Raw genomic sequence first — 20,475 nt, forward strand, 5'->3', positions numbered from 1 at the left:
ATATTTCAGAGCTATGAAAGTAAACCATTCAATTTCAAGATTTCGTCCGGCCTCATGGTTCGAAAAGACAAAGATAATTCCACCTCAGGTGTACATTTTTAGGAATCTGGAGTATGGACAGGTACTGTACTCTCAATTTCCCAACTTTTCTCAGAAGCAGATAGAAAAGCTGTTTATGAGACCAAACTGGAGCAACAGAAAGCCATCATTGAGAAGGGACATTTGGAAATGTATGTGCGTAGTAAATTTACAAAATTACCAACAGAGTGTCCAGTTGTACCAGAATCTTTGCCGGTTGCGATACTTACGTGACGTGGCACAGCGTAAGGAGAGCGACAAGCTAAGGAAAAAGGACTCCAACGGGCACGTTTGGTATAGCGGGCAATACAGACCCACATATTGTCAAGAAGCGGTAGCAGACTTACGAGAGTCGTTGCTGAAGGTGTTTGAGGGTTCTGCACAAGCCGGAAACCAGACAATACACACCAAGAAACCGTCCATTTACTGGGAAGATCCGTGGAGAATGGGTGACAAAGACAAGCGCTGGAAGTTCAAAGTGTTCGATGTTTTGGGGTTGGAACACAAACTCATCGAGCGTGTAGGGAATGTCGCAAGGGAAGAAAGCGTAATTCTTAAAGAGTTAGCCAAGCTGGAAGCAAACTCTACGAACCAGACGGGAGTCCCTTCGCAGTAGCGCGCTCCATCATTATATGTACAAAGTAATTACGGAAAAAAAAAGTCGTATACATAAGCTCATGTAAATAGTACAATGCAAACTACTGCTGAATTTCGCTCCATGTAACGTAGGTGCTGCGCGGGAATTCGCAAAGGGACAATAAGTCCAAAATTGGAATACGCAGGGCCCGTCTTTACTGCTGCTGTTGCCGTTGCCGTTGTGTGATTCGGAACGCGTCTTCCTCTTCTCGCCTTATCGCGATCTCTATCTTTTGCTTGCACAGCTTAATAAGCTTTTTGACCTCCTGTTTTTCCTATTGTCTTATTCCCTCACCCCGCGTCTTTCTTCGGAGAATCGCGCTTTTCTCCGTCTTCTGCGGTGGTTTCTGAGCCCTTCGGCACTAATTTTTCAGCAAAAGAAAATTTCTTGCTTGCTATTGTCTTCAATTTTTTTTCTCTATCTTCGTCCCGCTGCACATGTTGTTGCCGCATTTTTCCATTTCTTGTCCTTGGATTATAAAAGAAGAAGCGATTTACACAACCTCTATTCCCTTGCATTTACTCCGGGCGTCCGTCTCTACAGTTTCGTCTGCCCACTTTTCAACATCGTAGTTCGAAAACGGTGTATACGACAAGAGAATATACGATGAACGTAACATCGAATGCAACAGCAGCCGGAACCTTCCCGTTAGCATTTGGTTTGAAGACCTCATTTGGATTTATGCACTATGCCAAGGCACCCGCCATTAATTTACGCGTCAAGGAATCTTTCCTGCCGGAGATGAGTGATGGCGTTTTGGCCCTAGTTGCACCTGTCGTAGCCTACTGGGCATTGTCTGGTATATTCCATGTAATAGATACTTTTCATCTGGCTGAGAGGTACAGAATTCATCCCAGCGAAGAGGTTGCTAAGAGGAATAAAGCTTCCAGGTTGCATGTTTTCCTTGAAGTGATCTTGCAACACATCATCCAAACGATGGTTGGTCTCATCTTTTTGCACTTTGAACCCACTTACATGACTGGGTTTGAGGAAAACGCCATGTGGAGGCTTCGTGCGGATCTCCCTCGAATCATTCCAGATGCAGCTATTTACTATGGCTACATGTACGGAGTATCTGCCGTGAAGGTATTTGCTGGCTTTTTATTCGTTGACACATGGCAGTACTTCTTGCATAGATTGATGCACATGAACAAGACCTTGTATAGATGGTTCCATTCTGTTCATCATGAGCTATATGTCCCATATGCTTACGGTGCTCTTTTCAACAACCCTGTGGAAGGTTTTTTACTAGATACTTTGGGAACCGGTATTGCCATGACGTTAACCCATTTGACTCACAGAGAGCAGATCATTCTGTTCACTTTTGCCACTATGAAAACGGTAGATGATCACTGTGGGTATGCCTTGCCACTTGACCCATTCCAATGGCTCTTCCCCAACAATGCTGTTTATCATGATATTCATCATCAGCAGTTCGGTATTAAGACTAACTTTGCCCAACCATTTTTCACTTTCTGGGACAATTTGTTCCAGACGAACTTCAAAGGTTTTGAAGAGTACCAAAAGAAGCAAAGACGTGTCACCATCGACAAGTATAAGGAGTTTTTACAGAAAAGAGAATTGGAAAAGAAGGAAAAACTCAAGAACTTTAAAGCTATGAACGCTGCTGGAAATGAAGTAAAGAAAGAACAGTAATCACTCTGCATATCACTCTCTGAGGCACGGGGAGGAAGGTCATACTTTTGTTTCCCACGCTTGTATTTATTATCTCTATTTAAGAAGGCATATTCCTATGTGTATATGTGTGACTTTGGTTATGTAGTTGATTTGTAACGAAATATATATATAACAAGCTTCAAGCTATGAAGCATTTATCATTGTGACCAGAAACTTCGGCTGTCCTTAAGGGTTGTGAAGGGCTTGTTCAAAATCTTTTATGGCATATGAAAAACTTGATAGAGTGCGGTTTTTTTCAATTCTTTTTTATATTTACTTGATAATTTTGCTTTTTCAAAAATCTTTTTTTTATGTTGATCATTGTTTTCTGGGGGCAACAAAACCTCTATACATAAAAGTTGTATCGAATGAAATAATGTACTTTTTAAGAGGAGTTTTATTTATTCGTATGTATGTAATTCTGATGTTTAGGAAAATTCGTGGAGAAGAATATATATTTGAATAGAATCAAAAAATAGAAGGTAGAAACAAAGGAAGCAACATCAAACAGGTTGAACATATTCAGTTATATTACCAGCGTTAAATACTGTCCTCTAAGATCTTATTCAATTTCTGAATCTTTGTAGAGATACTTAAGTCAACAGTCTTGTCGCCAAGCTCTAAAATCAAACCACCTTTAATTCCTGGCTTAACCACGTTTTCCAGCTTCAAGGATTTACCTTGTCCTACCAATTTAGATGCGCTCAAAGCCTTCTCAATTCTCTTGAAAGACTTGGGATCTAATGGTTCGGCACTGGTCACAGTACCTTTGAGTAACCCGTTGTGTGCATCGTTCAGAATGCCGAAGTCGGATGAAATCTTTTCAAAACAGCCCAGTCTGTTATTTTCAGAAAGAACCTTTAACAAATTAACGACGTAACCATCCAAATTCTTATTAGTTTCCACAATCGCATCGATGACAGAATTCCTATCATTCAATGACAGTGCAGGATTTTGCAATAAGTGGCCCAATTTTGGATTCTTCTTGACTGTGCTTTCAACTTTTTGCAATGATTGGAAGGCAGCATCGATAGAGGAGTTCTTCGCTGCGGCCTGGTATAAAGCCGTGGCGTAAGTACCTTCAACGCCAAAAAGTCTCACTGGTGGAGGAACAGCAGCTTTAGAAGCAGCAGCTCTTAAACTTGATGCAAATGATCTGGTAAACACTCTATTAATCATGGCTGGTTACTGTATAAAGAAATAGTGTGGTAGTTTGCTGATCACTTCTTAATCTAGGGTAAAAAACTTAATGCTACAACAGCTTGCTTAAGTTCTATAGCTATAATTAGGTTTAGCTTCCAAATATAAAAACTAGAAATACCTAGAGTAGAGTAACCAATCGACGGTGATGAGGGTTGTTAATGAGTTAATATTTCCATTACTTTGTCAAAAGCTTACTTCTGTATCTTCAATTCCTTGTTTTTTCCGACTACCGGCCGGGTAAATACACCTCCGAAATATCAACATCTTATTGGCCAGCGTTGTTGTCCCTTGAAAGTGCTTATTTTAAGAGAGCAGTATATATCATAATAGTGCATTAAACCCAAGTGGTCTTATGAGTTATAAGCAAACTGTCTTACAAAGACAAGTTTGAAAGGAGACAAGGCCGAATAGTACTTTTTGATAGTCCTTATATAACAGGTCATATTTATATAGGACGGGATCTACAACCAGTGCTTGCGAGAACCGGATACCGTTGATGGAGAAATATTTTTCACAATTCAAATGTGGTGCTTACCACAACATCAAATATCCTGGCTCTTGCCTATACTATGTAGTGTTTTCTTTATAAGAACATGGTTAAAAACTATGTCCATTTGACAGCTTGTTACCCGAGTTACGTGATTTTTGAAAAAATATGAAGATTGAAAAATTTTCAGTTACGCGATGAGATGAGATGATATTTGTATAGCAAAAACTATATACCTTGGTGGTACTGCAGCGCATAGTATACTGAATAACAGTCAGTGAATATACGACTAACATTACAAAGAGCAAGCATGGGTAAGTCACTGGCAGATCAAATATCAGATATAGCCATTAAACCGGTTAATAAAGACTTTGATATTGAAGATGCGGAAAATACATCTTTATTTCAGCATAATGAAAAAATTGGAGAAAGCGACGGAAGTGACTATGAAGATGCCAATACAGAACAAACTAGGAAAGCACATTATGTAGAGGTGGAAAAATCCACCTTAAGAGCGGAAAAAGGTTTGGAATTGAACGACCCGAAGTACACAGGCGTTAAAGGTTCTAGACAAGCATTATATGACGAACTTTCGGATAGTGCGGAGGATGACAATGAAGATAGTCAGGAGGAGGATGAGGAAGGGAAAGACGAGGAGGAGGAAGGAGATGCTCTTTCGTTCAGAACAGATTCCGAGGATGAGCAAGCAGAAAATGAGGTAGAAGAGGCGGATATTGACGGTGGTGAGATGGAGGAGGCTCAGCAGAAGAGAGATGCACTATCCAAACTGGTTCAGCAGGAAACTAAACAGGCTATCAATAAACTATCACAGTCAGTTCAAAGGGATGCCTTAAAAGGCTATTCAATTTTACAACAGACTAAGTTGTTTGACAATATCATTGATTTAAGAATCAAACTACAAAAAGCTGTGATTGCTGCAAATAAACTTCCATTAACTGCAGAATCATGGAAAGAAGCTAAAATGGAAAATTCAAAGGAAACAAAGCATCTATTGAACGAAAATGAAATATTATTTAATAAACTATTCAACCAACTGATAAATTTTAGAATAAAATTCCAAATTGATGACCATATCACTCAACGGGAAGAAACGGCGAAACATAAAATATCTAAAAAAAGATCTTTTAAAGAGCTTTACAAAGAGACTGATAGTTTAGATTCAGAACTAAAAGACTATAGAAATGCTGTGTTAAACAAATGGTCTACCAAAGTCTCTTCTGCATCAGGTAACTCTGCTTTATCATCGAACAAATTCAAGGCCATAAACTTGCCTGCAGACATGCAGGTGAAAAACCAATTATCCGATATGTCCCGCTTGATGAAAAGGACAAAACTGAATAGGCGGAACATAACGCCTTTGTATTTCCAAAAAGATTGCGCTGCTGGTAGATTATCAGAACTGATTTCTTCAACTGTCGACAACGGTGTTGATGACAATGAAAATTCAGATGATGGGCTCGATATCCCAAAAAATTATGATCCCAGAAGAAAGGACAATAGCGCCATTGACATTGCCGAAAACCCATATGTTTTCGATGATGAAGATTTTTACCGTGTTTTGCTGAACGATTTGATTGATAAGAAAATTTCCAATGCCCACAATTCTGAAAGTGCAGCAATCACAATCACTTCAGCCAATTCTCGTTCGAATAACAAGCTAAAGAAAAACATCGATACAAAGGCTTCCAAAGGTAGAAAATTAAACTACTCAATTCAAGATCCAATTGCTAATTACGAAGCTCCGATTACATCCGGTTACAAATGGTCAGATGACCAAATAGATGAATTCTTCGCAGGATTGTTAGGCCAAAGAGTGAACTTTAATGAAAATGAAAACGAAGAGCAATACGCTGGTGAAGAAAACGATGAAGAATCAGAAGCTGTTAAAAATGATGATATCCAAATCTTCGGTTAAACAATTCTTTTCTTTTTTTATACACAGCACTCATTCAAGTTCACGGCTTATAAGTAGCTCGATGATTTTTAATGGATCCGGAAAGTCACTGCTCATAATATTTTTTTTGATTTAGTAAATATAATACCAGAAAAGGTAAAAATATGCAATCCTTAATATTTCGAAAGAAAAAATATGCTTTAGTATGTATCATTATTTAAGGTTAAAAGTATAAATATAGTACTTTGTATAAAAAGTCATGAAGAGAACCATTCAAAATTTCTAATTCATATCAACGAGGTGGGAATGCCAAGTTTTCTCTATGAGCAACATATTCACTGTCGTTATAGCCCAGTTCTTCTTCAATTTGATCACTGTGCAAACCTTTGATTTTGATTAATTCAGCACTCGTGTAATCACATCTTGCCTTACCCACAGTTTGCAAAGGAAAATTTGGATCTAAAGCACCGTTTGGTAATCTTTTTCCAACCTTTATATCAACACATTCTAGTTCATGGAAAGTGCCCTGAACATCAATAACTCCTGCTGGCAATAATCCCGCTTTATTTTTCCTTGTTAGGGCTGCATACGCGCCTTGATCTATAACAATAGTACCTTTAGAAACAAGGCCGTGTAAAATCCAAAACTCTCTATTTTTTAAATGATGTTTATTATCGTTAGCGATAAACTTCGTATGCAGTGGGACGTCGAGAGCCTTCAATTTCTCGAATTCCCTTTTCTGCAGATTCATTAAGTCACCATCGTATGCTTCTTTAACTTTATTCTCATCATCAAGTTCTAAAGTTTGCATATATTCAACAATTTTACCTATATTTGCAGGAGTATCACTGCTCATAATTAAGGTATGAACACCAGCATTTGTTGCCAAGTCTGCAGCAACTAATTTGGTTTCCATACCACCCGTGCCAACATCCGAGCCTGAACCGCTGGTAGTATTAACGCCTGGCAAGCCCTTGGAGAGATCTGGAACAACCAAAATTGGCACAGCATCCGGATTTGTTCGTGGATTATCAGTATATAAGCAGTCTACATCTGTCAATAAGAAAAGATAATCTGCACGAATCAAAGCAGAAGTGATTGCAGATAAAGTGTCATTGTCACCGAATTTAATTTCCCTAACAGATAATGTATCGTTTTCGTTCACAATAGGAACAACTCCCATGTTCAACAATTCATTAATGGTATTCTGAGCATTCTTATATTGCGTCCAGTCTAAAATATCATTTCTAGTCAGTAAAATTTGAGCAATGCGCTGACCAAACTGCGAAAATAAAAGATCCCACCTCCCAATTAGTCTACCTTGTCCAATAGCTGCGATGGCCTGAACCTCTGCTAAATGTTTTGGCCTTTTTTCCATATGCATAGTCCTTAAACCAACAGCAATACCACCACTGGAAACAATGATAACTTTGTGCCCCATTCTTCTCAATTTGACCACAGTTTCGACAATAAGTGACATGATGGCTAGCTTAGGTTCTTTGCTTTTTTCATCTACTAACGATGAGGAACCCAATTTAATCACTATGGTATACGATTTGTTTTCATTAGCATTTTTCATTTTTTCTATTTCTTTTAGATTTTTTACGGTAGCTGGTAAACTAACCTAAATTATCACCTGCCTTTGAAATAATTAGCCACTAAATGTCATAAGATTAATTTGACGTGTGAAATATTCATCGAGAAGGTATTAATTTGTAGTTTTTCATCTCCTACCTTTATGTGATGTGTGGGTGCCGTTTCTTTTCGATTTGTATCAGATTCCTGTTAAAACATCACTGGAGTAAATGTACTGTAAAAATGTAATCATTGATAATGAAAATAAATTAATCGAATAAGCCATATTTCAACATGTCTTAACTATTATATTCTGTAATTTACCGTGGCACTTATAAGCCCTAGTAGTGGAATTATGTATAGCTCATCCCGTCGGCTTCCATTACAGTAACGTAACAAATGATCTTAATAAGCTATGTTCGAGGTGAGATATTTGACAGGGCAACTTTTAAAGGAATCGAAGTCACTTAAGCAAAATTACCGGATCATTGAATGTTTCACTAATTAAAACGGCAGGCACGAATTTTAGTTTATTTTACTCAAGTTGTTGGCCCTATGAATGTGTATGATGATGTTCTTGACGCCACTGTTGTGTCTCATTCTCTAACAGCTCATTTTACTACTTCTGATTATGAGGAACTCTTAGTTGTCAGGACGAACATTCTTTCTGTGTACAGACCTACCAGAGATGGAAAGTTGTATTTGACTGATGAGTTCAAGCTTCATGGTTTGATCACTGATATAGGCCTAATTCCTCAAAAGGATAGCCCATTAAGTTGCCTGCTTTTATGCACAGGTGTCGCCAAGATCTCTATTTTAAAGTTTAACAGTTTAACAAACTCAATCGACACATTGAGCCTGCACTACTATGAAGGTAAGTTCAAGGAAAAGTCACTGGTAGAATTGGCCAAAACTTCCACCCTAAGAATGGATCCTGGAAATGCTTGCGCATTACTATTCAATAATGACATTATTGCATTTTTACCTTTTCATACTAATAAAAATGACGAAGATGATGATGAGGATGACGATAACATAGAGGAGGAAGAATTGGTCCATAACACAGACCAAAAGTCTCGAACAACAAACACTTTTTATAGGAGGAAAAGAACCAAGCTATGTGATAAGTTCACAGTGCCGAGCGTAATATTAACAGCTAATGAGTTATACGAAGGTGCTAATAATATCATTGATATCCAGTTTTTAAAAAATTTTACCAAACCAACAGTGGCGATCTTATACCAACCGAGACTTGTTTGGGCAGGAAATTCAAAAGTTTCGAAATTCCCTACGCAATACGTTATACTCACATTAAATATACAATCTACAGAAAATTCTGCAAGGATAGAATCGACAACAATAGCGTTTGTGAAAGAATTACCTTGGGATCTGCACACGGTCGTACCTGTTTCGAATGGTGCTATCATTGTAGGGGCTAATGAACTGGCATTCCTAGATAACACAGGCGTTTTACAATCGACGATATTACTAAATTCATTTGCCCAGAAAGATTTACAAAAAACAAAAATTATCAATAATTCCTCATTGGAAATTCTGTTCAGAGAAAAAGGCACAACGTCAATTTGGATGCCTTCATCCAGGAACAAAAAGGGAGGAAACAATAGTGACGAAACCTTACTACTCATGGATTTGAAATCTAATATATATTATATCCAGATGGAAGCTGAGGGTAGGTTACTGATTAAGTTTGACATAATCAAGTTACCTATCGTCAATGATCTTTTGAAGGAAAATTCAGATCCAAAATGTATAACACGTTTGAACGCGACCAACTCAAACAAAAATATGGACTTGTTCATCGGGTTTGGCTCAGGAAATGCTTTAGTTCTTAGATTAAACAACTTGAAATCAACCATAGAAACAAGAGAAGAACACAAACTACCTCCAAACAAAAACAGACTAATGGATGATAATGATGAGGATGATGAAGAACTGGAAGATTTATACGCTGATGAGGCCCCCGAAAATGGGCTAACAGCCAATGATTCGAAAGGCACTGTGGAAACCGTTCAACCATTCGATATAGAGCTGTTATCATCTCTAAAAAATATTGGACCTATAACATCATTGACCATAGGCAAAGCATCTTCAATTGATGATATAGTAAAAGGATTACCAAATCCGAATAAAAACGAGTATTCGCTAGTTGCCACATCTGGAAATGGTTCAGGTTCTCATTTGAACGTCATACAGACAAGTGTTCAACCGGAAATTGAATTGGCATTAAAGTTTATCAGTATAACGCAAATTTGGAATCTTAAGATCAAAGGAAGGGATAGGTACTTAATAACAACTGATTCAGCAAAATCCAGGAGCGACATATATGAAAGTGATAACAACTTCGAGCTGCATAAGGGGGGCCGTTTAAGAAGAGATGCAACCACAGTTTACATATCAATGTTTGGTGAGGAAAAAAGAATAATACAAGTTACCACGAATCACCTATATTTATATGACACACATTTTAGGCGTCTCACCACAATTAAGTTTGACTACGAAGTTATTCATGTTTCTGTTATGGATCCGTATATCTTAATCACCGTTTCAAGAGGTGATATTAAGATATTTGAACTGGAAGCAAAAAACAAAAGAAAATTGTTAAAAGTTGATTTACCGGAGATATTAAATGAAATGGTTATTACATCAGGTTTGATTTTAAAAAGTAACATGTGTAATGAATTTTTGATCGGATTGAGTAAATCTCAAGAGGAACAATTATTGTTTACATTTGTTACTGCGGATAATCAAATAATTTTTTTCACTAAAGATCACAATGATAAAATTTTCCAATTAAACGGTGTTGACCAATTAAATGAATCTTTGTACATTAGCACTTATCAATTGGTCGATGAGATTGTGCCTGATCCATCAATCAAACAGGTGATGATAAATAAACTGGGCCATGACAATAAAGAAGAATATTTGACAATCCTGACCTTTGGAGGGGAAATATACCAATACAAAAAACTACCACAGAGGCGTAGTAGGTTTTATAGAAACGTTACAAGAAACGACCTAGCTATTACTGGTGCTCCTGATAACGCGTACGCCAAGGGAGTAAGTTCAATCGAAAGAATAATGCATTATTTTCCCGATTATAACGGCTATTCGGTAATATTTGTAACCGGTAGTGTCCCATACATATTAATAAAAGAAGATGATTCTACACCGAAAATTTTCAAATTTGGGAATATACCCTTAGTGTCAGTCACGCCTTGGAGCGAGCGTTCAGTCATGTGTGTCGACGATATTAAAAACGCTAGAGTTTATACTCTAACTATTAACAATATGTATTATGGCAACAAATTGCCATTGAAACAGATAAAAATTAGTAACGTACTTGACGATTACAAAACTCTACGAAAAATTGTTTACCATGAAAGGGCTCAATTGTTTCTTGTGTCTTATTGCAAGCGGTTCCCTTACGAAGCACTAGGGGAGGACGGAGAAAAGGTTATTGGCTATGACGAGAATGTTCCACACGCAGAAGGATTTCAAAGTGGAATACTGCTTATTAACCCCAAAAGTTGGAAAGTGATTGACAAGATTGATTTTCCAAAGAATTCTTTTGTTAATGAAATGAGATCCTCAATGATACAAGTTAATTCCAAAACTAAGAGGAAAAAAGAATATGTTATAGCTGGTGTCGCAAATGCCACAACTGAAGACACACCGCCTACTGGTGCTTTCCATATCTATGATGTTACTGAAGTTGTTCCCGAACCTGGAAAGCCTGATACAAACTATAAGCTCAAAGAAATTTTCCAGGAAGAAGTCAGTGGAACTGTATCTACTGTTTGTGAAATTAGTGGAAGGTTCATGATTAGTCAAAGTCAAAAAGTTCTGGTAAGAGATATACAAGAAGATAACTCTGTCATACCAGTTGCGTTTTTGGATATTCCCGTTTTCGTTACGGACTCTAAAAGTTTTGGAAATCTCTTGATAATTGGCGATGCTATGCAAGGATTCCAATTTGTTGGTTTTGACGCAGAACCATATAGAATGATTTCATTGGGTAGAAGTATATCAAAATTTCAAACAATGTCACTAGAGTTTTTGGTGAATGGAGGTGATATGTACTTTGCGGCAACCGATGCTGATAGAAACGTACATGTTCTGAAATATGCGCCCGATGAGCCGAATTCTCTATCAGGCCAACGTTTAGTTCATTGTTCTAGTTTCACCCTGCATTCCATTAATAGTTGTATGATGCTCTTACCAAGGAACGAGGAATTCAGCTCTCCTCAAGTACCTTCGTTTCAGAACATTGGTGGTCAAGTGGATGGGTCCGTCTTCAAAATAGTTCCTTTGAGTGAAGAAACATACAGAAGATTGTATGTGATCCAGCAACAAATCATTGATCGAGAATTACAAATAGGTGGTTTAAACCCTCGTATGGAAAGATTGGCCAACGAATTCTATCAAATGGGTCACTCCATGAGGCCTATGCTTGATTTCAACGTTATACGAAGGTTTAGTGGACTAGCCATCGATAGACGAAAAAGTACTGCACAAAAAGCAGGAAGGCATGCACATTTTGAAGCGTGGAGAGATATCATTAATATAGAATTCTCAATGAGATCTTTATGCCAGGATAGGTGAAGAAAACGCCTACAATAATTCGATATCACTAGGCAGATATATACATATACCTACTATTAGGCATCCAAGTAGCGAATAGGATCAACTGCTTGAACATTAGATTTGTAACCATAAATACATCATCGAACAATTTCGGTGTTAATTTTACGTGACGGGGATGGAAAAAACATACCTTTCACACAGCAAAAAAACAAACAAAGAACAATGCGTAAAACCATGTAAAAGTACAGAGGTGCCCATAATCTCAAGTCTAAACGAGAATATATACAACCGTACTAAAAAAAGGTGCTATCTAGATATGTCTGCTAAGAAAAGAGCTAGAAAAACGGTAAAAAAAAGCGTATCATTCTCTGATGACACAACACTAACTACGCATCATAACCGTGAGAAAAAGAATGTGGATCATGATCGTCCGCCTGTATATGTGAGAAAAACCCCCCTGATGACATTTCCATACCATTTTATAGCGCTGCTTTATTACTACATATTCTTATCATCCAACTTTAATACGGTGAAATTATTGGGCTTTCTAATTCCTACACAAGTTGCCTATTTAATTCTGCAATTCAATAAATGCACAGTTTATGGTAATAAAATTATCAAAATCAATTACTCATTGACCTTAATATGCCTAGGTGTTACATTTTTGTTGAGTTTTCCGGCGATGTTATTGACCATCTTATTTGGTGCACCATTGATGGACTTGACGTGGGAAACTTGGCTATTGTCTCTGCATTTTGCATTTTTAGCGTACCCTGCAGTTTATTCTGTATTTAATTGTGATTTCAAGGTCGGATTATGGAAGAAGTATTTCATCTTTATAGTTGTAGGTGGTTGGATTAGTTGTGTTGTAATTCCTTTAGACTGGGATAGAGATTGGCAGAATTGGCCAATTCCAATTGTTGTTGGAGGGTATTTGGGCGCTTTAGTTGGCTATACCATTGGTGCTTACATATAATATGGCTAATAACAAGTTTTGTGTATAGGAGTATAAGTATGATAGAAGTACAAAACTGGCCCTATTCGCAATGGAAATATCCAGGCAAAAAAACGACTCATCTTTGTATTGCAGTTATCGATTATTATTTACATTATCTCCCAGGGCACTCATATACTTCTTGACAGAAAAACAACCACCAATCATTAAAAATCAGCTGCTTTTTGTAGTTGCTTTATTTTTTAGTTCCCATTTTCTGGTTTATTCATTCTATATAAAAAAAGATAATACAAATCCTCAGAAAAGATGATAAATATTATAAAAGTCTGAAGTTCTTCACTTATCTGTTCGAGCTATTTCAACTACGAATAGCTTCAAAAATTTCACTAAAATTTTCCATAGTTAAACCGAAAGTATCTAAGCTTGCGTCACTATCAACTGGAGCTGCAGTACCCATGACTCCATTAGACAATGTACTATTATTCCTTTGCTCATAAAAATCAGTTTTTATTAGAGATTCTGAAATCTTGTTCAATTCATGATTTAATTTGATCAATTGGTCAGTACCTATGCCGGTAAATCCGTTATTAGTTGTATAGTTTAGACCAATAACAGGCGACACCTTGCTTTCCTCAAGATTTTTGATATAATACGAAATCATCTTGATTTTAATAATTAAGTTCTCAATGAGTTTGTTTTGTTTCTTACAATTCTTAGTGTAATCTTTTAACAGCATTGATATTTTATTGATAATGAGATGAATAACGTTCTTGTTTTTTATTCTCTTGTTGTCGTTATTACTATGAACACTGTCTGTTTGGTCAATAGAGTCTTCCTTCTCAGCAGCTGTCTCCTTAAAAGACTCAAACGATCTCTGGTAGAGCGCTAAGAGCATCAAAACCAAGGTTTGTAATACTGTAATGGATTTATTAATGAATGTAAATTCATGACCAGCAAATTTTATATTAGCTAAATTCGAGAAGACAAAAAATAAAGTTTCTCTTGACAATTCTAAAAATTCCTCTAGAATTTCATTGAACTTAGCATAATTCTTCAATTTTTCAAATTGCAATAAAAGATAAAAGTTCAGATATAACATTGAATTCCTATAGATTAAAGAATCCATAATATTATTGATTATTGAAGAGGTTGTTAAACATCCTTGACTGACTTCAACATTCTTAGACCTTAAAAGCTTGATTAATTGCATGATTTTTTCAATGGATAGTTGCTGATCTTTACTTTGCAAATATTTCATCAAGTTAACCTCGAAATCAATTAATTCAAAATCGTTGTTTAATAATGGATCAATAATTGGAGTAGAATTCGTGAATGGTTCAGACATTAGCAATGGTAATTGACCCAAGAAAAGATGTCTCCAGCAATAATTCTTGAATATGAAATTCCAGATCAAAATATGTGATTGATTTTGAGTTTCATGATTCAACGATAGCAAACATGCCATGTGCATATCTTCGTCATAATCAATTACAACAGAAGACGAAGAGGACGTAGCCATTACAAATTGGTAATATTTCCAGAGGGAAATGAACCGTAAGGTGTCTATATCACACATTGATCTTTTTTCAATTTCAAATCTAAGCGTTGTTAAATTCGACTTCAGCGAAGGCAGGTAATTGAATAATAAATTGAATAATTGCAAGTGCCCATCCTCTCTGAGAGGAATTAAAACCGTGGAGTTCAATGATTCAAAAAGAATTAAGAGGCAGAGCGTTATGAATCCTAAATTTATTAGCTGATCATTGGTCATACTAAAAATTTGAAAGATTGTTTCATATTCGCTAGAATTTGGCTTATTTATAGTATTGGATGGAAAAAGCTGCTCAATTATAGGTAATAATCTCTTTGGCTTCAATATTGGCAGTATTGAATTTGTTTCTGTTACAGTGGATAAATATTTGGTAATAAGATTTTGCGTTATAGATTGTGATGGAAACCTTAATATTTGAGATATACTGCTGTTATGCTCGTCACTATTATGGTTTGTCAACAGATATTGCAAAGATCCATTGAATTGTTTTTCGATTAGTGAATTCAGTTCATTGAAAAACTTGAATAGAAAGGGATCGCGTTCAATTAAATACTGAATCTGGAAGATAGAGCTTTTATTTGAATTTTTCGGTAATAGCCATAACTTATTCTTGTCATCTTGTAAAATAGCGGAATTAAACACATTAAAAACTTTATTTGTATCCAAAAATTGAGGATCCAAGTCCTTAAATTCGTTGAGAGAAGGCCTTCTTTCATTGTTTGTAGTTAGTTTACCTTCCCCATCTGCGATTTCATCTTCACTAAATTTCCTTTTTTTGATCGTCAAAAATTCCTCTTGGCCCCGATTAAATTGTGAAGACAGCGTTCGTGCTGTAGAATCCGGCTTAATATCGAGATTTACTCCCGTGATCTTTTTGCCTGTAATTTCTTGCAATTCCAAAAGCCTGCCTTTCAAGAAATTCATTTCATGATTGATAATCTCATCTTGGGTGTATGGAGATGTCAGCATATGGAAAATTGCAGGGCCCTGAACCCAGTTGAGTGGAGTAGAAGATTCGTTCGCAGAAGTGACAGGCTTGCTTTCCAAGGAAGGTACCGATTTAGGAATATATTGAGTATGTTGTTGATTCAAGGTCGCATTTGCCGCAGATGACCTATTACTAAGTTGGTTTTGGGCATTGAGCAGTTGCAGGCGCGTGTTATATTCTCTTATTTGCTCCAGGGAAGCCAGTTCTGGGTTTTTCTGCAAAAGTGCAGCGGTTTCCTTGGAAACACGACGAGAAGAGGCGTAATAAGAGTTTAAAAACGGGCCGTTGGCTACTTGACGGGTACTGGAAGAGGAAGAGCTAGAGGGAACATATTGTCCCGGAACATCCGGATAAAAACAGTCCATTTTGTTATGTTTCATACAGTTCCCACAAATCGGCTTAACACGGTCACAGCCTATCTTCCTTTTACGGCACTGCACACAAGCAGGTGGTTTTTTCATTTTTCTACCACGAATATCCATCGTTGTTTTATGGTTCTGAAACAATACGTTTGTAGGAAGAGCTTAAGAAAATATCACAGAATCACAAGTAAAATACGTGGGTAGAACGGGGTGATTAAAGCAGAGCACCGATGAGTTTGGTTTAAAAAACCGTGAGTTTCGATGATAGAACTTAACGTAAGCAGCTAATATATTCTCTCGGGCGAAAACGGGAAAGTGGTCTCACAAGCGTCTAACCGGCCGAGTGAATATTGATGAATTATGGCTATCTATGAAAGGTATAGCGGTGGGGGGGTCCAGAAAGCAGTATGTTCCCGATGATAAAGGTAGTTCTTGGTCTGTTTGATCCTGACTGGTCAACAAGGCTCACTTTGGTCAACGGAAATACTCTTGTAAAGTTGTGCCAGAAAAGGGCCATAGGGTAACGTTCTCGTTCTATGTGATAAATCAACTGTTATTAGCGGTACATAGTTATGTAACTAGGCTATACATCTCTTGAGGTGCGGTGGAGTTTATAACTCATCGTGAGCCTCTTCACTAGCTTCCGCTCTGATCTGTTCCTGCAGCTTAGCGGCGTCTTGCTTGCTCAAAGGAACAGTTTCCAACTCACCACTTTCCACGATGACAACTTCCTTCACGGGCATATTTCTACTGTCAGTCTTCACGTTTTCAATGTAGTGAACCACATCCATACCCTCTAAGACTTCTCCGAAGACAACGTGTTTCCCATCAAGCCATGGACATGGAACAGTGGTGATGAAGAATTGTGATCCGTTGGTGTTTTTTCCACGATTGGCCATAGACAATCTGCCAGGCTTGTTATGCTTGACATCAAAATTTTCGTCTTTGAAAGTGTTACCGAAGATGGATTTACCACCGATACCAGACCTGTGAGTGAAATCACCGCCTTGAATCATGAAATTAGGAATCACACGATGGAAGATAGAATTCAAGTAGCCCATCTTGGGGTCCGTGGAAATGGTCAATTGATAAAAATTCTCAACAGTTTGAGGTGTGGTGAGACCATACAATCCCATGACAATACGACCGATCTTTTCATCACCATGGTTAATTTCGAAATACACTTTATGTGTGATCTCGGGGTCCTCTGGTGTCTCTTCTTTAGCAAAGATGGTGGTCGTGAATAAACAAGCAAATAAAGTGATGATGGATAAAAACTGTAGTTTCATTGTTGCAGATCTTCCTGTCCCTCTTGTTTTTTGAACTGAACATTACATCAATTGTTGAGACTCTTCGAGGGTGGTAGAAAAGAATGGCTTCATTTTTTTTCCTTTGCAAAAAAAGGGATTCGCTGCGAAGAGAAAAACAACAAAATTAATATATTGTGTATTGTAAGTTTGTATTTAACTATATTAACTATTGTGCTATAGCCACTGTTTTAAATCAGGACTTGAAGCTACGAACTCTTCTAGTCTGCTTTGAAGATCTTGAACCTCTTTTTTCATTTCGATTAGAGATCTCACCTTCCTTTGGCTGTCTGGCTTCAAGACATTAGGGCCTTGAAAAGGTTCGTCCCCGTCCGCAGTGGCCAGTGCAGACTTGTTCTTTCTTGCCTGTCTACCACCGACTCCTAAATAATCATCCCGTCTTGCTTGCCAATCGACCAAAGTACCATTGCCATCCCAATGGTCTAGTTTATCGTATATCAAATCTCCCACATTATTTATCTTATAACGTGGTATAATGTGTGTGTGCAAGTGAGGAACTGACTGGCCAGCTTCAGGCCCGTCTTGGATGGCAACATTAATTGAATCCGCCTTATATTGCCATTTAATAAACCTATGGATTAATTGCAGGGTGTTGAAATAATCTTGGGATTCAGGCACAGTCAGATCCGATAAGGTTAACACCGTGGTTCTCAATGGAACAATCAATATATGACCCGGTACAATTGGTTTTAAGTTCACCAATGCATAGGTGTATTTTGATTTCTGTTTACAAACGGACGTACAAAGTCTTCTTATAGTTAGTAACGCAATGATCCGAAAGGGTACTAAAACACACAAGCGTGCATACGTAAAAAACTTGCTCAGTCACTAGAAACTTGCTGAAATATATTGGCTTATTCATGCTTATACTTTTCCTTGTTTTGCTTAAGATCATTCTGAGCTTAAAATAGGTCATATAGAAAGTCCTTTTTTTTCTTCGCTTCAAACTACTGATCAGTAAGAGTAAGTTAACCATATTTTTGAAAAAGTATAAACTAAAAAAATACATATTTTAATTGGCATGGAAGCCACATTCCACTGCAAGTTAGCATGCAAAATTCTTTTAGGTCAAGTAAACGAATTGACCTCAATACTGTCCAGAAGAAAACACGAATCGTACAACAAAAATGAACATCCTAATAATTTAAATATAAACTACCATCTTGATCTTCCAAAGAGACCACTAGGTCGGTGACCTCATCACTCTTCATATTCCAACCTAGCTTGGGAGAAACGCATATGTTCTTCAAACATGGTAGCCTGGATTCTAATATGGCTATAGTCAAATCGTCGGGATGAATCTTAGAAGCTAATCCCAAGGATCCACTACATTCCAAGTATAATGTTTTAAGGGGCCTGTCATATTCCACTAATTTGCTCAGCATGAATTCCGAAAAACACCACTTGGAACAGTAATCTACCATGATTTGCAAAGAAATCAAATTAGCACAATACGTGAAGACATGGTCTAAAGAGTTTTCCGTCAAAGATGGCATTGGATAATGGAAAAATAAGTGCTTTAAATTATCACCGATTTGTGACAACAAGGAATAAATAGACAACTCCATTATTTGAGGGCAATAGGAAAATTCTAAGGTGGTAATAGTCTTTGGCCATTTCGTATCAATAACAAATTCATTGGTGATACCTCCGCTCAATTTTAAATATCTGAGGTTCTGTGGCCATTCAATATCTTGAAATCCCTGGCAGTCAATAGATGATCTAGGAAAAGATAAATGCGTTAATTTAGTGAAGTTTTTAATAGCAGAAAACAATTCCTTTAGCTTGACCGTTTCTGACACCAAACCCAGGTCTAGGAATTTCAAATCATGGCACGATTTCAATGAAATCAGGGGAGCATAGCCAAAGCTTGTCTGTGGAGCAATGAATTTAGTTAAATTAGAGCAGCATCGTCGCAACAGCTTAGAAACGAATGAATTTCTACCACTTTGTAAAATTGTAGATAAGTTCAACTCATAAACATAATGTCCTAAATTCTTCTTTTTATTTATAATTATAGTATCAACAAATCCATTGAAATTCTTACTTGTTAGTGCTGGCGCAAAGTACAGCTTTGGTAGACACATGCAATACCAGTTTTTACAAACTAGTAGATAGTTCATAATAATTCCAGTAGTTATTTTTTTCCCATTAGTTACTTTATTGGTATTTTCATTTTCCCCTGGTATATCGAGGTAATGGATTATTCTATACTGTAGCTCCCATGGTAAAGCCATCCTTAATGATAGGGAAAGAGTGTTAGTTTTCTCACTCTCCATAACTTGTCCTTCCTTCTCTCCTTTGGGACGCGATGACGATGACGGTGACAATGGCGACTGTTTATGTCCTTTTTTATTCTTTTTATTGCTGCTCAGTCGTGTTAACTTGACTATAGTATCATTGGCTTCATCATAGTAATAAGATCCCTGCGGAGTCTCAATTAGCTCTGCATTGTCCGGTACAGTGATAGTGAATTCTTTAGCTTTATTATCATTTCTTGTAGAGGAGAAACCTTCTCCTGCGACATACTTCCTGTATGGAGCTTTGATTTTCTTGGGTCGTGATTTATTGGCCATTATTGAAAAAAACTGTGATTGGTGTGATTATGTTGCAGCGCTACTACACATATTTCTTGATGTATGTGCTCTGCCGATGCCGTTGTATTCCTATCAATACTAGATGCATCTTGTATTGACCATTCTTACCCCTCAAGTAGTGGTCACCCGGACACCGATCACGAACAGTTAGAAAAGTCACAATACTTTCTCAACCACATAGAGTAAAGTGAGTAAGTGGGTTGCTAGTTTTGATTTCAAGCCTGGTGACATGACCAAGTTTAATGAGTGACTAAAGTTGAACTATAGTCTAAATAAAAAAATAAATGTTCCAACCGAGGATCGAACTCGGGACCTTTGCCGTGTGAAGGCAACGTGATAGCCGCTACACTATTGGAACAGCGTTTCTGTTTAAACTAAAGGATTTTTGTGCATTCTAGTACAGTAACAATACTCTTCAAATTACTCTACCATTTTCGCATCTTAACTTCTTGCAGTTCCATAACGCAAAACTTTTCAATGATGTTTGGCTCCTTCTGCTCTTTAATAATGTTTTTA

The 20,475-nt window shown here is 37.2% G+C and overlaps 11 protein-coding genes and 1 non-coding gene across 12 annotated transcripts; 5 read left to right on the forward strand and 7 right to left on the reverse strand.

Moving 5' to 3' along the window:
• Positions 1-13: 13 nt before the first annotated feature.
• MHR1 (mitochondrial 54S ribosomal protein mL67) lies at positions 14-694 on the forward strand (the record flags this gene model as incomplete). Its single annotated transcript, XM_056221486.1, has 1 exon — positions 14-694. The coding sequence occupies one exon, from the start codon at positions 14-16 to the stop codon at positions 692-694; it is 681 nt and encodes a 226-aa protein (XP_056081272.1).
• Positions 695-1,321: 627 nt separating this feature from the next.
• SUR2 (sphingosine hydroxylase) lies at positions 1,322-2,371 on the forward strand (the record flags this gene model as incomplete). Its single annotated transcript, XM_056221488.1, has 1 exon — positions 1,322-2,371. One exon carries the CDS (start codon positions 1,322-1,324, stop codon positions 2,369-2,371), a length of 1,050 nt encoding a protein of 349 aa, XP_056081273.1.
• Positions 2,372-2,932: 561 nt separating this feature from the next.
• ATP5 (F1F0 ATP synthase subunit 5) lies at positions 2,933-3,571 on the reverse strand (the record flags this gene model as incomplete). Its single annotated transcript, XM_056221489.1, has 1 exon — positions 2,933-3,571. One exon carries the CDS (start codon positions 3,569-3,571, stop codon positions 2,933-2,935), a length of 639 nt encoding a protein of 212 aa, XP_056081274.1.
• Positions 3,572-4,392: 821 nt separating this feature from the next.
• BFR2 (rRNA-processing protein BFR2) lies at positions 4,393-6,018 on the forward strand (the record flags this gene model as incomplete). Its single annotated transcript, XM_056221490.1, has 1 exon — positions 4,393-6,018. One exon carries the CDS (start codon positions 4,393-4,395, stop codon positions 6,016-6,018), a length of 1,626 nt encoding a protein of 541 aa, XP_056081275.1.
• A 271-nt stretch (positions 6,019-6,289) lies between these two features.
• On the reverse strand, positions 6,290-7,576 carry PRO1 (glutamate 5-kinase; the record flags this gene model as incomplete). Its single annotated transcript, XM_056221491.1, has 1 exon — positions 6,290-7,576. One exon carries the CDS (start codon positions 7,574-7,576, stop codon positions 6,290-6,292), a length of 1,287 nt encoding a protein of 428 aa, XP_056081276.1.
• Positions 7,577-8,127: 551 nt separating this feature from the next.
• CFT1 (cleavage/polyadenylation factor CFT1) lies at positions 8,128-12,195 on the forward strand (the record flags this gene model as incomplete). Its single annotated transcript, XM_056221492.1, has 1 exon — positions 8,128-12,195. The coding sequence occupies one exon, from the start codon at positions 8,128-8,130 to the stop codon at positions 12,193-12,195; it is 4,068 nt and encodes a 1,355-aa protein (XP_056081277.1).
• Positions 12,196-12,352: 157 nt separating this feature from the next.
• On the forward strand, positions 12,353-13,153 carry GPI11 (mannose-ethanolamine phosphotransferase GPI11; the record flags this gene model as incomplete). Its single annotated transcript, XM_056221493.1, has 1 exon — positions 12,353-13,153. The coding sequence occupies one exon, from the start codon at positions 12,353-12,355 to the stop codon at positions 13,151-13,153; it is 801 nt and encodes a 266-aa protein (XP_056081278.1).
• A 337-nt stretch (positions 13,154-13,490) lies between these two features.
• RSC3 (Rsc3p) lies at positions 13,491-16,154 on the reverse strand (the record flags this gene model as incomplete). Its single annotated transcript, XM_056221494.1, has 1 exon — positions 13,491-16,154. One exon carries the CDS (start codon positions 16,152-16,154, stop codon positions 13,491-13,493), a length of 2,664 nt encoding a protein of 887 aa, XP_056081279.1.
• Positions 16,155-16,645: 491 nt separating this feature from the next.
• Positions 16,646-17,323, reverse strand: CPR5 (peptidylprolyl isomerase family protein CPR5; the record flags this gene model as incomplete). The annotated part of the gene is made up of 1 exon (XM_056221495.1): positions 16,646-17,323. The coding sequence occupies one exon, from the start codon at positions 17,321-17,323 to the stop codon at positions 16,646-16,648; it is 678 nt and encodes a 225-aa protein (XP_056081280.1).
• Positions 17,324-17,518: 195 nt separating this feature from the next.
• HNT2 (bis(5'-adenosyl)-triphosphatase) lies at positions 17,519-18,257 on the reverse strand (the record flags this gene model as incomplete). The annotated part of the gene is made up of 2 exons (XM_056221496.1): positions 17,519-18,085; positions 18,171-18,257. 2 exons carry the CDS (start codon positions 18,255-18,257, stop codon positions 17,519-17,521), a joined length of 654 nt encoding a protein of 217 aa, XP_056081281.1.
• Positions 18,258-18,498: 241 nt separating this feature from the next.
• PFU1 (Pfu1p) lies at positions 18,499-19,938 on the reverse strand (the record flags this gene model as incomplete). Its single annotated transcript, XM_056221497.1, has 1 exon — positions 18,499-19,938. One exon carries the CDS (start codon positions 19,936-19,938, stop codon positions 18,499-18,501), a length of 1,440 nt encoding a protein of 479 aa, XP_056081282.1.
• Positions 19,939-20,244: 306 nt separating this feature from the next.
• Positions 20,245-20,317, reverse strand: Smki_4.trna20V. Its single transcript has one exon. It is a non-coding gene; the product is annotated as a tRNA-Val (tRNA).
• Positions 20,318-20,475: the final 158 nt, after the last annotated feature.

Source organism: Saccharomyces mikatae (genome assembly GCF_947241705.1).
Source record: "Saccharomyces mikatae IFO 1815 strain IFO1815 genome assembly, chromosome: 4".
Taxonomy (NCBI): domain Eukaryota; kingdom Fungi; phylum Ascomycota; class Saccharomycetes; order Saccharomycetales; family Saccharomycetaceae; genus Saccharomyces; species Saccharomyces mikatae.